Source organism: Cololabis saira, chromosome 19, assembly GCF_033807715.1.
Source record: "Cololabis saira isolate AMF1-May2022 chromosome 19, fColSai1.1, whole genome shotgun sequence".
NCBI classification, from domain to species: Eukaryota; Metazoa; Chordata; class Actinopteri; order Beloniformes; family Belonidae; genus Cololabis; species Cololabis saira.
Genome location: NC_084605.1, coordinates 36916395 through 36933936, shown reverse-complemented (window position 1 = coordinate 36933936; position 17542 = coordinate 36916395). Strand labels below are relative to the sequence as shown.

At 39.9% G+C, this 17542-nt stretch overlaps 1 protein-coding gene across 1 annotated transcript in view; it reads right to left on the bottom strand.

The window, feature by feature from the left end:
* Window positions 1–535: 535 nt before the first annotated feature.
* ngfrb (nerve growth factor receptor b) overlaps window positions 536–17542 on the bottom strand; it is a 54719-nt gene continuing 37712 nt past the window's right edge. The window contains exons 4-6 of the mRNA XM_061708561.1: window positions 7331–7565; window positions 6176–6336; window positions 536–1200 (exon numbers count right to left, since the gene is read on the bottom strand). Coding sequence (XP_061564545.1) covers window positions 857–1200; window positions 6176–6336; window positions 7331–7565 — 740 coding nt within the window. The 3' untranslated portion in view covers window positions 536–856. The remainder of the gene's footprint in view (window positions 1201–6175; window positions 6337–7330; window positions 7566–17542) is intronic.

Here is a 17542-nt window from a genome sequence, read left to right as displayed (position 1 = left end):
GTACTTCTTACTTATCAAAAAAATAGAAAAGTCTGCAGGATCACTTAAGATGAAGAGAATGTAAAGGAAAATTCCACATGCGCTGTTGCTCCGTCTCTTGAATAAATGCAAATGTTAAAAACATGTAAAACAGATTGATGTAGCCTTTTTTTTTGAGAGATCAAACTGTTTCAGCGGTCCACCAATACTTCCTCAGGGTAGAAGGATCCAGACACTGGGGTTTGCAGGGTTCATCAAGTAGCAATAATAGACACAAGCCATTTGTCAAGTTAAACTCAAAGCGACTAACGTGGTATGTAAATAATGTCACTTGACAGGCACCCTCTGACAACACTTCTTTGGTAGCAAAGTTATGTAAAAATCTACAAGAGCAATACAAGCTTTAGACTCACAGTAAGTGTGCAAGTTTAAGAGTGGAGATAACAGTAAAGATCCAGAGGATCCAGTAAAAGGAATCAATTCAAAGCCTGCTGTTGCTCCATGGTTAATTAAGTCAGGTGATAGTTGGCTGGAAGTATGGAAGTATGGAAGTATGGAAAGGTGAGTAGATATCCAGAGTGAAGAGATGATTCCGGAGAGAATACTACAGAGTTTAAAGCCCATTTCTTTCAATATGAGCATTTTAAATTGCATTTGTTGAGTGATATTTTTTATGTTTCTTTCTAATTTCCTGCATTCTCTCCTTGAATAACCATGAATTTAGGGACTTAAGTGATTTATAGCATCACTACATGGACTAGTAGCTTCGTAAGCTGATAGCATCAAGCACTTGCAGAATGATGTGGTGTAAAGAAAGCCACATAGGAATATTTTAAGATTAAGGTTTGGGTGTTTTGCTCACAGTTAATCTTAAAATTTACACTACAGAAGTAGCAGTTGGCTTGGCAGCAGTTGGGCTGAGCACCAGACTCTGGACGATGTCGTCGCGGTTGATCTTACGCAGCGCTGTGCACAGTGCGTCAATGCTGGCACAGTCCTTGCTTGCCCAGTCAGACAGCAGCGCTCGGACGGGATGCTCTTCCTGCTGGAAAGTGTCGATCCGCTCCTCCTCATATCCAAGAAGGCCCGCCAGGTTGTACCAGTCGCTGTCGTGCAAGTGGGTGCAATCATCTCCTTTGTCGCCTCTGAACAGCAGTTCCTCCACCTTCTCTCTGGTGTGGAGAGGAAGGAGGAAACAAGGCTCTTCATCCATATTGACAACTGTGGAGGGAAAATGAGAAGACATCACTTCAACTGATGGAAAAAAAACATAACAATAAAACAAAAAAAACAAGTACCCACTTAAAACATATTTAAGATAACTCAAGGGCCAAACAAATATTGAGAATTAATTAATCTTTTGTCTTCACCAAGGTCTCAGTCTTTATTTAGCTTGATAACATTGTTAATTTGAATTTTTTGAATTTTTATTTTCGAACATGAATATAAAATGAAAGTAAAAATAAAAATAAAAAGATAAACATTTACATCTTCATATTCACATATGGAGTAGGAAGAAGTGTACACTTTTTCCTAGTTCCTACCCCTTTATAACTCTATGGATTTACATTAATGCTATTATTATATCTACACAATATCCATATAAATATAATCTATATAAATACTACGTAAACACGCCTATTATTACATAATTATCCATATAAGTATATAGACAATATAAATATTACATCAATATTATATCAATATCTAGAAAATAAAAATCTTATATACATCTATATAAATATACACTATATAAACTACATAAATATCCCTATAATTCAATTCAATTCAATTCAATTTTATTTATATAGCGTCTAATACAACAGAGTTGTCTCTAGACGCTTTCCAGAGACCCATACCCAGAACATAAACCCCCGAGCAGTTATTACATAAACAATGGCAGGTAAAAACTCCCCTAGTGGGAGAAAAACCTTAAGCCAAACAGTGGCAAGAAAAACTCCCCTTTAGGAGGGAAGATAAATATATATATGCTACATACCCAATAAATATATAACATATATTACATAATTTTAACTATCCCTCTCAACAGATAATATATACTACATAAATATCCACATAAATATCTAAACATATCTTAAACAAGTATAATATACTTATATATATATATATATTCCTCTTCCATATACCTGTGTATAAATAATTTTTTGTATTTCTTTTTAAACAGATTTATGTTAATACTTTGTTTCATTTCCTGCTCCAATTAAAAACTAAAGTTATGAAAATACTTGTCATTTTTCAGATACCGATGCACGACGTTCCCTGCTAGCATGTATAGCTCACATCAAGCAGTGGTCGGCCCAGAACCTCCTGCACTTAAACCAGGACAAGACAGAGTGCGTTGTGTTTGGGGAAACTGTGACGACTAGCTTTGGCTCCTTGTCCTCTTCTTTCTGCCCTTATGTCAGAAATCTGGGTGTGATTTTTGATAGTTTTTTCAAATTTGACAGACAAGTTGATAATGTTGTTAGGACAAGTTTTTATCAGTTACGCCTCCTAGCCAAAGTGAAATCTTTTTAAAATCGTCACGACCTGGAGAAAGCTGTTCCCGCTCTAATCAGCTCCAGATTAGACTATTGTAATGCAGTATATGTTGGCATCTCCAAGTCCTCTATTAGCCTTTAGCTAGTGCAGAATGCAGCTGCCCGTCTGTTAACTAACATTAACAAAGACGTGAGCACTCCGGTTACTCCGGTCCTCTATTCACTCCACTTCCTGTCCATTTTAGAATTGATTTTAAACTTTTAATGTTTGTTTTTAAAGCCCTCAGCGGCCTTGCCCCACCCTATTTATCGGAGCTTTTAACGGTGCGTGAGCATGGCAGGGCTGAGATCCTTAAACCAACTGTTGTTGGAGGAACCCAGGTCAAAGTTCAAGCGCTGGGGTGACCGAGCCTTTTCAACCCCCCCCCCCGGCTCTGGAACAAGCTCCCCTGCAACTTACACACCATCTCTGACCTGGGCCTTTTTAAATCAAGGCTTAAAACCTATTTATTTAGAATGGCCAGTAGTTTAGTGACACCTAGGCTCACCTAGAGGTGGCTGTAAAGGGCAATATAAATAAAGTACATTTACATGTAAATCCTTAAACCTTGTCAAACAGTAGCAACTGACTTCTGTAAGCAGTTGCCTAGCAATCTGAAAATTAATAATGCAGTCAGTGATGCCTATGGAGCAGATAAATGTCAAAAGATGATAACAAATTGGTTTATAGTAGCCATTTGCTGAGTTTGGAATATAAATAATTAAACAGGAGCTAAGAGGAATGGCGGAAGTCTTGTAGAATAGCTGGTAAACCTATAACACCTATAGGTCTAAACATTTGATAACTAACCACAAAAGAAGTCTTCTCCAACTTTTAAGGTCAGATCATAGAAGTTGGCTTTTGCAAAACGATAATGATCCCAAAGACAAAGAGTTTTCTGACATGTTCCTCAAAGTTTCTTATGGGCCAATCCCAATACACCCCCTACTTTCTACCACTAGCCCTAAATCGACGCAGAGCCTACGGCGTAGACTCTGCGTTGGTGTAACGCGGAACCATAAATCAGCCTTAATTCTGGCGAGATCTGAAGATACAATGCAACAACGAGCAAGCGAGTGATTATGTACATTCACTGAGTCAATATTATGAAAGTAAAATATATATTTCTCGCTAGAAATGTAATCAAAACGCATTTTTATGCAGAAACTAACTCAAAATATTAATTTTATTCACAAAAAAATAAGAAATATCCGCCATGTTTTTTTGTTTGATTCAATCTGCAAATGATGACGTAAAGCATTCTGGGAAATGTTTCTCAGGCCCTCGGTCGGCGAGTCAGCATCTGAAATCCCTCGCTCTGAAGGACCATACCCCCCTAGCATACCCCCTAGCCCTGGGACACCACTACCCTCACGGGAACGCGCACAATTTAGGGGTAGGGCTGAAAAGTAGGAGTGGGGGGGATTGGGACTGGGCCAAAGTGTTCCCACAAATCAGGGTAGACTTCTAGAGGGGCTTGCAAGATGGCCCACGTGGCACACAGAGCCAACAGCCTTATGCAGGAAGAATGTGGGAAAATCCATACAAAAGAACTGAATGACCCCTTGTTTGTGATAAAAGGCCTTTACAAGCTGTAATACTTGCCAAATGGGGTTTTACTAAATACAAAGTGATCAGAGAACCCAAATAATACAAGGAGTGCCCAAGTTTCTGCATGTCAATATATATGCAATTGCTTCTTCCAAGTCTTTCACAGCAAGTCCTTAATTAAACTCACCCTGACACTGCATCAAAGAGAAAAAACACCAAAAGCACAAAATGGTTAACTCATCAATGTGACGGAATTGTTTATACTATTTTTCCTCTTTGCTCAACTTTGTTTCTTTTCTTTTCTATTTTCTCGGCAGACGTTTGGTTTTAAAAATCCTAAATTCTCTGGAACTAGTTAATCAGGAAATGGCAGAAAACCAACAGGATCACACACAGCCAAACAAATAAACACTTTAGGCCCTGTCAGTTTTGTAATCTTTGTTTGCCGACGTGCTACAGTAAGTTTGAAAGTTATCGTCAAGGTGCAGTCAGTGAAGCCGTTAAATGGCTCATTCCCAAAGAGGAATTCTTTTCTTTTGCCTGACGCAACGGTGCTGCCTAAATGTATCTACATTCACAAAAACCCAGAATTCAGGCTTGGTAGTGAGTTACTCAATGCTTGAGGTATTAAGGACACTAACATTTGTGGTAAAACATGCCAACACCCACTAAAAGCACCGTGGGTTGACAAATGAGGATTATTGTATTTCTTAGTATTCCAGGAGTGGTGTCTGTACAGGTACAGTATGCGCTGCATGGGTATTCCAGGTCTTGATCAGTCGTCACTTTGAGGTCTACAGGATGTAAAACAACTCAGTGGCCCGCCCTCTGACAAAGATCGAATCACTGCTGTATTGGCCTGTCCATTTAAAGGGGACCTATGATGAAAAACAGGTTTTTTCTTGCTTTAACATATATAAAGTGGTCTCCCCTCAGCCTGCCAACTCAGAGAAGGAGGAAAGTAACCAGATTCTGCAGGGTCTGTACAGCCGCCTGGATGAGCCGTCCAGTGTGATGTGGATCTACGAGCCATTCAGATTCTGCTCCCTTTCGTTACGTAACCAAACTGCAAACCACGCCCACAACTATAAAACCGTGTAACTGCATGCGAGCGTCCGACTATCGTAGCACTGCGTGACATCAGACGCTCTCTGTCCATCTCCCTCCAGCAGCTGCCACTTTATTGAGGTTTTTGTAGTGAAATGAGGAGGAATCATAGATAACTTCTCATTTCAACTAACTGGATCAGCCGTTCCTCATCATGACTGTTTCCTACAGCGCTTTCAACCGGCTTTCAAGGCGAGCGACAGGAAGAAAATAGAAGCAGGGCATCCGACAAATGTTGCGTCGCTGCGGCCAGTTAGGACAGTCCAATAGAAAATAAAGCAATGGAATTGATGTTGTCGGTGACGCTCGCTCGCATCGCATGCAGTTAGGACACGGTGTAAATAACTCCGCCGGCCGGAGCTTCGTCCATTTTTTCGTAGCGGTGTATCGCGTCATTCAGGCAGCCAATCAGCACAGAGCCTCATTATCATAGCCCCGCCCACTCAGAATCCTGCATAGATAATGAGGTTAGAGAATGGGATGATAAAGACATGGCTCAGAGGCTGAATTTCTAATTTATTTAGCAAAAACAATCAAAAGCTTGTTTTTAAGACATTCAAGGCCTGTTTAAAATAGACATTAGATGCCATAATAGGTCCCCTTTAAGGAAGTATTTAAGATTTTATTGTTTATTTTGAAGTCTCTTAAAGGCACAGTATCACCATATCTGTGTGAACGTCACACTCAACTTAGAACACTGAGGTCTGCAAACCAGTAACTCCTAGAGGTTCCCAAGTCCAGACTAAAAATCAGAGGTGATGAAGCATTTTCAGTCCTCGAGTGCTGACAGAACATATGTGTTTTTGTTTTTCATTTTAATTATCATCCATATTTATTTTTCATTGCACTAGATTTTATTGTTCTTAGCTTTGTATCGACGTTGATGTTGCTTTGTTTTGTCTGTGCAATTTGAACAGCACTTTGGCTGTTTTGAGTGTGCTATTAAATAAACTTTGACTATACTTGATTTGACCATTAGGATAAGTCAGAGCTGTACCTGTTTGTGCCTGAGTCTGGGCTAGCTGCTCCTGCAGACTCTGGCTGTCCACAGAAATGCCGCTGTCGCTGTGTAGTTTCTCCCCTTCAGGTGACGGCGTCTGGTTCTGGTTGGCTGTGCAGTTGTTGGCTCCCTGCTTGTTCTGCTTACAGCTGTTCCACCTGAATGTTAGCAAATATGAAGATGAGGGGGAAAAAGGGTTCATTTCAGACTGTCATTTTCAGAGTCAGCTGATTGTTGGTCAAGTCTGATTACTGTACATGATTTACTGTTTTGTAATCAGGAGTCTTGAAGTCATTTTATTGTTCCTTTTGCACGATGTGAAAAAAGCGTGATCTCTCTCCACGGCACACATGTACATGCACATGTACACACAGTGTTGCAAATAAAATGTAAAAAATTAGAGCCTATATTTGAAACTGAATATTTCCCTTTAGCCTTGCCACACACCAAAAACTGGCAGATTTTCCTACTTATTTCAAGTGAAAATTTACCTGAAACAGGTGAAAATTGTCACATTTTTCTGATGTTATTTTCTGGTGTTATTTTCTGGTGATGACTAAATGTTGAAATAGCAGTAAAACCACATTCATTGATGAAATTACATAAGGGATGGAAAGGGGGGATGGCAGTTTTACAGGGGGGATGATTTGGACCGTTTTTATTTCAGGGGGGATGATTTGGACCGTTTTTATTTCAGGGGGGATGCCATCCTCCCTCATCCCCCCTCATCCCCCCTCAACTCCAGTACTGGGTGCAGATGAAAAACAATATGACGATAGAAAAAAAGTCTCTTCCACACTTGTCTTACCATAAAACACACAGACATAAGCATATTGTACATTCAACATTTAGCAGGGGTGTATGAGAAAGTTAGGACACCATATGGTGCCCCAAAGCACAACAGAGAACATTCATCCCCAGAAGCAGCAGATGACCTAATTAAATATGAAAATAGCTATTTTATCAATTTGTAATTGAATAAATCATTTTTATGATTATTATTTAAGATGCATACATGACCCTTGAAAATGCAATGGATCTGAAAAAAAAAAAGAACAACTCCAGTGTTGTACTGAATTTTTGTTATCATCTGGTATATCGTCCATACTGTAGTATGCACATAAGTACTGTGTACAAATGTCTGCTTTTTACCTCTTGAAGATGATGAAGGCCACAAGACCAACAACGACAGCCGCTAGGATGGAGCAGTAGATGGGGATGAGTTTATCGTTCAGGCTCTTGTAGAGTCGCTCCTGGGAGTCCCCAGTGTTGGTGCTGGTGGTGGTGGTGCTGCTGTCCAGCGGGCCTTCAGGGGGGTCCGTGAAGTTCTCAAAAGGAGAAATCCAAGAACCAGTGAAATCCTCAGTGACGGGTGACAGGTAGTTAACTGTAGAGAACACACAGAAGTGGTGGGTATTATTTATGATCATCACAAGTAAATGATAACAAGGCAGCAACTGGTTCTCTTCCTAAACCTATTTGTGAGGTATTTTCAGAAAAAAAACACAACATGTATGTATTTCACAATGAGCCTCCATAAAAGGGGGATGCATTGTGGGCATATAAACTTTTATATTTGATCCGTCTGTGCATATGTTGCTTTTAAGCAGAATGATTGAAACAGGTTGTGCTGATTCAAAGACAGCAAAAAGAGAAAAAGAAAGAAAGGAAATATACAAATAAATTCACAAGCATTTCAGTGAACTGCAAATGATAAGCGGAAAAGCTTGAAAATGTCGGAAATACATTTCACCTGAGTAAGTACAGCTAAGATTAGCCCATTTTTACGGCAGCAATCATGTAGCATTAACTGCCAAATGTACCGTAATCAAGTATCCAAATTCCTTTCAATTTTGTTTTATTTAATAACTACTTTTTGCAGCCAGAGACAATATAATCATACATGCATAAGTTAAATCTGTCATTCACTCATCAGTCAACAGATGAGTGACTGAATGAATATTCAGTCATTCATTGGTTACATGGAGTATAGGACTATTGTAATCAATTCATAAAAGAATCATCATTGCCATAAAGCCAATAAAGTTTTTATTTTATTTATTTATTTCTTAGCTGTGCCATTCATTCCTTGAATTGCAGCTGCACTGCCGGTTGGCTAATGTGGTTGACACAGCCAAAATGTGTAAGTGGGGACAATTGGAGATATAAAATGAGCTGAAGAATGAGCTGAAAAATGGGACCTCATATGGGTTAGTCGACTGGTTCCACATTACTTCCACCTGAACAGCCCACTCAGGTCTGCTTATATATCTGGCACAAGAGGGACCCAGACAAGACATGCATTTTGGACCCATGCCCATTCATCACCCTTGTACCTGAGCATAGCCATTAGAAGCAATTCACGTGGCGCCAACTTTATATAGACAATTATATAGAGTGCCATTTTTCAGCCCATTTTCATCTCAGATGGGGCCCACATACAAATGTAAGCTGGGTAGCAGATAATTCTTCATCCGAAACTGAAAGTTAATATAATGACAGCTATTTTATTTCAGTCTACTACAGACACATTTCAGTTAAAAAAAGTAGGGTTAGTGTTGTGTTATTGTGCATTCTCTGGTATAGGATACAGAGCTCAATTAATATTCAAGTTCCTTTGCACTTCACATCACAAGCTCTTCACTTTACACTTAGCAGTAATAAGGCAATAGCTTACTACAAAGCAGCGCAATGACAGGAAAAAGCATCCTCAGGTTTTATAAAGATTATTGACAATACTACAAACTCTCCATGTGTGTGGTATCCAGCATAAAAGCATGCCAAGTCAATGTGCGGACTCAGAGGGATTAAGCTGAAGTGGTCAATGATTATGATTGACAATACTACAGACTAAAGAATGAAAATGCGTCATTCTACTAGAGTGCTCGTCTTGTAATGACACAATGTTTTGCACGGATTTGCATCTTAAATCTTTGCATCGTGATCAAATCACATTTGAGGGAGTCAGTTTTGAAGTATGGACTCCCCACATGACAGTTGAAATGTCCAGAAGCGACCTCATGTCTCATCAAATCAAGATATTTTTGTCCAAAGACAAATGGCTGAAGTCAGAGGTCTAGAGCAAAGGTTGTCTCTCCATAAGTTGCAGCAGACGGGGAAACATGTTGCACATTCTTTAATATCCTGCTGATCAGGATATCTCCAGCCCGAAGACATGAAAGGAAAATATAACTCCAAATCTGACAAGCAAGATAAGACAGATCATCTAACTCCAACCTTCTATTACATTTTGAGCTTCTATCTACTGAAGTGAGTGTAACCATAAATGCCTTGTATCCTGACAAAGACAACAAGCACACACACATTAAATCCCACATACTGGACATTTTCCATCCTCCCCAAGGAGCTATTAACAAGAGTAAGAGCAAGTTTGTCCATCCAGTCCTGCCCGCATCCCTCCAACCATTAGCGGACATGTTTGCACCTCACCGCGGATGTGGAAACCTATCACTGCCTGTCACTTACTTACACTTACTCACATCATTAACAGGAAATCACCCTGGTCGCTTTCTAAGGGCTCTAAATACCTCATGAGAGCAGCTGAGTGCCAGGCAGCCCTTTTACACTAATGAGGTGAAAAGGTTAATTAGATGATACCCTGAGCTGCTGTGGCGTTGTCAATGATTTTCTTTTTTTTTTACTAACTGGTCTTATGATGATGTTCATGTCAAATTATTCTGAGGCCTATTGGGGAAAGTGCTGGTTGTCTAAACACACACTAAATGAAATCACTGTTTGGTGTTAGTTATTCAGACCTTTTTTAAGGGTGTGTTTCTCTTCTTGCTGGTTTGTTAGCAGTGGTTTCTGACCAGATTTATACTTACAGCACCAGGTGAATGAAGCCTCCAACTAGTTAGTTTAATAAGCTAAATATTTTTTTTTTCAGTTTGTTACTGTGTCTTGTGTTGTAAGAATGGACCTGAGAGTTTGCTGTAAAGAATTCATGAAAAGATTTGGAAAGCAAGTGGGAAAGATGGATACATTTATAAATAAATATGCATGATTGAAGTATGTTTATATCGTATACTGACAATATGTGAAGTTTCCTAAACAGAGGGGCAGATGGAGACAAATAATTAGAGAAGGTGGATAATCTAACAAATTTCTTCTGAGTGATTAATAATTTCTGTAAATTAGAAGGATAAGCACTGGCCCAAACAATATTACAATAACTGAGATGTGGATAAATTAAACTGTAATAAAGTATGTTTAAAGAATTCTGCGATATAAAAGCACTAATTTTTCTGATGATACCAATTGATTTCAATACTTTGTTGTTGACAAGATTAATATGTTCAGACCATGATAACCTTTCGTCAATTAAAACCCCTACAAATTTGATAGAGGAAACCTGGGTTATGTTGTTATCCCCAATAGTGATCTTTGCATTGGATTTACAGTATGTTCTATTTTTTCGTCTAAATATAATAAAATTAGTTTTTTTTACATTTAATGTTAACTTATTTATCCGGAACCACTCACAAAATGTAATAATGCCAGAGTTGGCTTCACTAATCAAAGAATCAAAGTTACTGTGTGTCGAAATCAAGTTAGTATCATCAGCGAAAAGAATGAGGAGCATAGTGGAGGAAACAGATCATTAATATATACAAGGAACAATAACGGCCCGAGTATGGACCCCTGGGGGACGCCATATGATAACTGGGCTCTGGAAGAAGTACAACCATTGAAAGAGATAAATTGTTCACGATTTGAAACATAATTGACAAGCCATGTATATGAATATATACATATGGTTTAGTTTTGTCAAATAATCTCTATATTTAACAAAAATCACAAAAGTCAACTTTAAATACCTACAATCTGGCTTGTTACTGTCCATCTTAAAGTTATACCATGTACACTGTAATCTCTGCATATAGATATGAATGGTTTTTGCAGCTTCAGGGGTTATCATATGCACATGGACCCATTTTTAAGTCATGAAACGATTACTAACTCAATTGGTCGAGTAGTTTTCAGAAAGGCAAGATAACTAAGTTTGTACAACATAATTTAGTTATCTTTTTCTTATCCATGCATGCAGGAGCAACGAGAACTTCTCAGATACAAATGCAAAACAAGTACGGTATTTTAGTCTGAAAACCCATAATTCAGATGAACTCAGATCTTTAACCCTTGCAAGGCACTGAGGGCTAGGCAACCGCCGGAGGAACTGAGGGTCTCCGCTCTGGCTTGGGTCATTTTGACCCGAGCTTTAGTGCCTTGCAAAGGTTAAAACGAGCACCATCAAGTTTGCATAAGCAGTAGTAATGCATGCCTGCAAGAGGACAATAAAGTATTGGTATGACTGTGTAACTGCGTTTACTCAGAAAGCTACGGGACTCTGTGAAAAGATTTGAGACGCTCTGTATCTTCTAACCTGCTTTCAGGGGGGTTGTTGTCATGCATATGCAACTACATGCAGGATTTCAGAGGAGCAGAGTCTTGAAATGCTTTTACAGAGATCATGTGCTAACACGTAGAGCTTTATATCCATTCACCTCTTTCCAACTCTCTTTGATTGTTTGATCTCTTCTGCTCTCCGTCCTAAAACATACATTAAAATTCCCAATAAAGCTGCTTTCATTGATTTATTTATTTGTCCGTTTCCTTTGTCAGATAGTAAAACAACACTGATATTGGGATTAGGACAGTTGCTCATTTATTACTTTAGGCTTTGACCATCAAAGAAAGCTAGATGCTATGATGATTTGATGAATATGCCTAAGTGCTGTATGACAGCTAGCATTTTTTTTTTACCAAATTCTGGATTTTTTTTATTGCTGTACTATTTTTTTCCTGATCTCTGAAAATTATTGTTGTTGTTTTTAACCTCTGTCCTTATATCTTCAATTGTTTTGTTTTGTCAGTTGTTTCCTTTCACTGTAACCTGATTCTCTCCATTCCTCAAATTAGTCTCAAATGCTGTATCTGTGTCAGAGGGGTGTCGTCTCCTCCTTAGTAAGAGTAACTGAAATTCACTGTGCAACAAAATGAGCTTTAACATTGTGTCTGTTCCATACAAATCATCAAAAGCTGTTTTCGCTTTTTTCTGGTTTTTAGACTGATTATGGTTCTTCTGCTGGGAAAAGCCAACAATCGCAATAGACACACATAAAAACTCCAACTATTGCCAGAAGTAAGACCTGGAGGTGACTGGTTAGCCTGGCCAGCCATTCTTAGTCTCTTCCTTTTCTAGTCAAAGGGCCAATCCCAATACACCCCCTACTTCTACCACTAGCCCCCACCGTACGGTGCGCGTCGCCGCATAACCTACGCCGTAGACTCTGCGTTGGTGTAACGCGGAACCATAAATCAGCCTTTATTCTCGTGAGATCTGAAGATACAATGCAACAACGAGCAAGCGAGTGATTATGTACATTCACTGAGTGAATATTATGAAAGTAAAATATATATTTCTCGCTAGAAATGTAATCAAAACGCATTTTTATGCAGAAACTAACTCAAAATATTGATTTTATTCACCAAAAATTAGAAATGTTTTTTTGTTTGATTCAGCCTGCAAATGATGACGTAAAGCATTCTGGGAAATTTTTCTAGCCCTCGGTCCTGAAGTCAGCATCTGAAATCCCTCGCTGTGAAGGGTTAGATTCATACTCACTAGCCCTCGTTTTCCCCACTAGCCCTAGGTGCAAAGAGGAATTGGGACACCACTACCCTCACGGGAACGCGCAAAATTTAGGGGTAGGGCTGAAAAGTAGGACTAGGGGGGGATTGGGACTGGCCCAAAGACTCAGTCTGGTTCCTCTGGATTTGACATTTATTTCTAGAGCGCAGTATACCAACAGATTCCTAATAGATTACATCCAGAAGCATTGAACAGGCCCATAACAAATCATATCAAGAGAGCATATGATGTGAGAGAAGTTACATGTAAGATTGCGTGCAGTGGAGGAGGAACGCCGGGGAATCTCTGTCGTTGCTTTTGCAGTAAAAACATGCTGATCCAAGATGTTATTAGCAGCCATCTTGGTTGTTTTGAACAGTGACTCTCACATAATGCTCGGTCCCCTGCGATTGATTCAGTACGTTCTGTACTGATGGAAATGGCTGCGGTTAAAGTGGTACCAGACCCATTTCACTAGTGAAAATCTTGGAAAGTGTGAATGGATATGGCTGGCTCCCCTAGTTGCTGGTGTTCATCATATAAGGATACACAAATTGAGCTCTTTTGAAATAATTGGTCCTGTCAGTGATAACTCCACTGTAACTGAATCAAAAGATTTGCTGTATTTATTTTTAAATGACATTCGATTACGCATGAGAATACTAGAATTAAACTGCTAATGATTAACTGGTGACAGGAAACCCAGGCACGTCTGTGCTTGATAACAGTAGGAGAATAATCACGAAAGATATTGTTCTGAGCTCCTTCGTAAGTGTGTATTTATACAGGGGTAAAGTGTGTTTAACTTGCGTTCAGCCACACCTGAACTGAACTTGTCATTTCAGCCTCCAGCAGACTGTGGCAAACAGGTGTTGGTGTTTCAACACTGTATACTTTACAAGTCTGACTTAAGATTCAAGCATAAAGGAAATGAGGTTTTTTTTTATTAGCTGGCACTACTGCCAATCCCTGCCCTACAAAACCTTATATACTCAGAAGTTCATTCAGAAGCTTAAGTGCAGGGAACAATGATAAATACCGAACGTTGTTAACCCTGTTTTGTTAATCTGCTTCTGACATCGACCTCTAACAAACTATTTTCTCCTTCAGACCTCTGGCTCGGATGACACTTAAGATGACCCATCTCATTTTCCTGTGCACATGCTTCAACCACACCTCTAAATGTGCATGCGTGTGCATACAAACATGCACGGGGTGCAAGTGTACACGCATCTGTGTTTGTCCGTCTGAGTGTATGTGTGACGTTTTTATGCGGCAGAACGTGATCAGCACTCATAGAGGTCAACCAGAGAAACCGGAGAGTGCAGAGGAGAAACTCCATCGCTTTTATCGACCAGTCGGCATTCTCAGCATCTGCTCCCCCTCTCTGCTCTCACTGGCTTTCTCCATCTCTTACTTTGCCAAAGCTCTCAATTTTCTGCTTTCATTTGTCTTCTATGTTACACTTTTGCTATGGGTTTGCATGTACCTGTAGCATCTTGCAAACCCAAGGACTACTTTCCAAAAACGACACATAGATATTATGTTGGCTTTGACTAAGATATTCATGGCATATCAGAGATAAAGCACTGATAAAAATGTTTGGAAACGCATTAGTAACTGGCTAATCACCTTTAAAGGTTCTGCTTGTAATCCTAACTGGACCAGAGATCCTCTATGCCAGGGGTAGGGAACCCTGGTCCTAGCGAGCCGTAGTCCTGCATGTTTTGGATATCTCCTTGCATCAGCACACCTGATTCTGATAAATGATCGTCATCAGCTTCTCATTCAGGTCTGGACAAGTGTGTTAGTGACACAGTCCTTTGTATCAGGGTGTAAAGAAGCAGGGAAACATCTAAAACATGCAGGACTGCGGTTCTCTAGGACCAGGGTCCCTACCCCTGCTCTATGCCAACAAGGTAGAACACACACAAGACTGCATAGGTGCATTAAAGAAACATGTAAGTGCTCTGCTGAGACACATTCCATAAACTCAGTCGACTTAATTTCCTCTCGATTAGTTGGTCTGGATGGTGCAGTGCTTCTTTTTTTTAATGTTTCCAGCAGTAAACCTCTAGTTAGTGTAAACTCTAGTGTGTTAGAGTCAGTAGTCATAGTTGCAGCTATAGAACAAGACTATAATAGTTAGTCTCAAACATAGCTTGGTGGTAGATATGCTGCTATAGGCTTATGCTGCAGGGGGCACCGACATGATCCGCTGGGCGGTGCCTCTCACCCTTCTTCTCCTCTCCTCTTCCCTTCTTCTCTTCTCCTTTTCCATTTTTTTTTTTATTAGTATCTCATATCTCGTATCTCATTTCATCTCGTATCTAAGTATCTCATAGCTATCATTTTTGTCCATCGCTCCTGTAGTTTCTTGTGCTGGCCCCCTCTTTTTCTCTTTTGTGTATGTTTGCAGGCCGGAGCTTCAGGAGCTGCATGCTGACCTGCAGCCCCCCCCCCCCCCCCCCCCCTCCTGGTCGTCCCACTGCTGCTTCCACCTGCCTGTGTAGATGTCTGCTATATGCTTGCTGACATCCTGCCCCCCCTGCAGAAATAATGCAGAAAAGATCCAACACAACTGCATCCCATGAAATTAACACTTTATAGATGTGAATAAGATAAACGTCACAGTCCTCTTTTCTGAATGGCCACGCCCCATTTTGGATGAAAACAAATGCTCTGAAACTACTGGCAAGTTGTTGAACTCATGAGTTCAATGATGCTTAAAAGTGGCTAAAGAATAAAAATTATTATTTTCATTTCTGTTTACATCCTTTAAAGAGACGATAAAAGAAGAGATTTGTGCCTTCAGGCAGTCCACAAAGACAATAGAAATGGTAGATCGTTGGACCTGGCCAGCTGCATGTACATTTATGGTAATCACTTCAAGTAAAGAAATAAAAGTTTCTGATGTAAAAAGTCATAGAAGTCAAATGTGAAGCTTAACTGAAAGCAGCATCTGAAATACATTACCTGGGGATTCAAAAAACTTCGGGATATGCCTCCTCTAGCCACTTGATGGGATTGTTTGTCCACTTTTACAGAAGCAGACTGAATATCTTAAAGTTGTTCTATCTAAAACTGGTGATATCTAAAACTGGCGTATCTAAATGTGTGCTTCATGATTTTGGCAATAAGACTTTTGTATTAGCATACACCTCAAAAGTTGAATTTACTGCCATTCAAATTCAATAGGTTGCGTTCACCCAAAAAATGACATTGCATAAAGACAAAGTACTTGGATGTGTTGCTCTCATTTCTGCCACGACACAATAATTCTGCTTGAGGGCAGCTTTACAATAATATCACTCAAAAATACACAGTTGCCCCGTTCATGTTCGAAATCCTCATGAGGGCAGCACCATAACAGCATTTCTGTCTATGAACTCATGACACGAGCACAGCACAAGTGTTTTGGTCACCCTTGCCACGAGGGGTGTTCGCTCATGTCGAATCGCCTCCGAAAATTTCCCTAAGAATGTCGGGGCCAAATTCCCGGAGGACGGCAGGAGACAGTCAGGGTGCACACATGTTCCGGAGCTGAGACAGAGACACAGTTGACTTTAAAACTTCCCTCATCAATGCAGCGCTCATTCTGTGTGGAGCAGGGAGCAGGCGGGTTAAAGACGGAAGGTCAGCAGTGGCAGCCCAGTACAGCACAACTCCGTTGAGATGCGGGTCAGTAGATGCGATGGGTCCAAGTTATGAACCACACAATAAGTGATTGTGCAACACAAAGACGGTGAATTGTTAAATCAGACTGGGGTTGGGGATTCCTCGCAGCTCTTGATGTGGCAACGTTCTACATCCAGGAAATCAGGAATGTGGAAGGCATTTTGTCTTTTTGTCATTTTCCTCATTTGTCTTCTATTTTGTTATTTCTCAAATGTTTGCTAGTGCTTAGTATTTCCTACAAGTGTGTCCTCAGAAAGAAACGTTGGAGTCTTCAACTGATGTTCAGGAGTTTATTAAGTTCCTTCACACCGTAAGAGCTTTTTCCTCTCTAACTGAGACACTATAACAAAAAAACTGTTGAAATCTCCGTCCGTTTAGAAAAGTACGTACACACGAAGCAGGTGCAGCATAAAAAAAAAACAACAACAACCGTTAACTGCGACGGAGGATATCCTGTCCGAACATTCAAAATAAAAGTCCTTTTCAAAATAAAGTTATCCTTTCATCGTTTCAAAGTGTCAGTGGTTGACATTTCCCCCAGTTTGTGTTTTCTGTTTTGACCCGCCTGTCTTCCATCTGCCCTGATTGTTCAAACCTGTGTCTCGTTACCCCCTTGTGTATATGTCTTGTCTTTCCCTTGCTCCTTGTCATTCCGTACTGTTTGCTCCCTCCATGTTCTCCTTGTCAGTTTTTTTCACTCATGATCCTGGTTTTTGTTTTGATCCTGCTCTGCAGCGTTTTTTGTTCTTGTTTTTTGGAATAAAACTCAGTTTTTGGAACTCTTGCCTCTCGCTCTCCTGCATCTGGGTCCTCAAACAACGATACGTGACACAAAGGATCGTTCGTCCTTTCAACTAAAGACAGGTGCTAAAATAACATAAATCATAAATATTTATACAAGAGAAGTAACTGAATAAAGAAATGACCAGATAAAGGCAATTGGTCCTTTACAAACACGGTGAATTGTTAAGTCAGACTGGGGTTGGGGATTCATCGCAGCTCTTGATGTGGCAACATTCTCCATCCAGGAAATC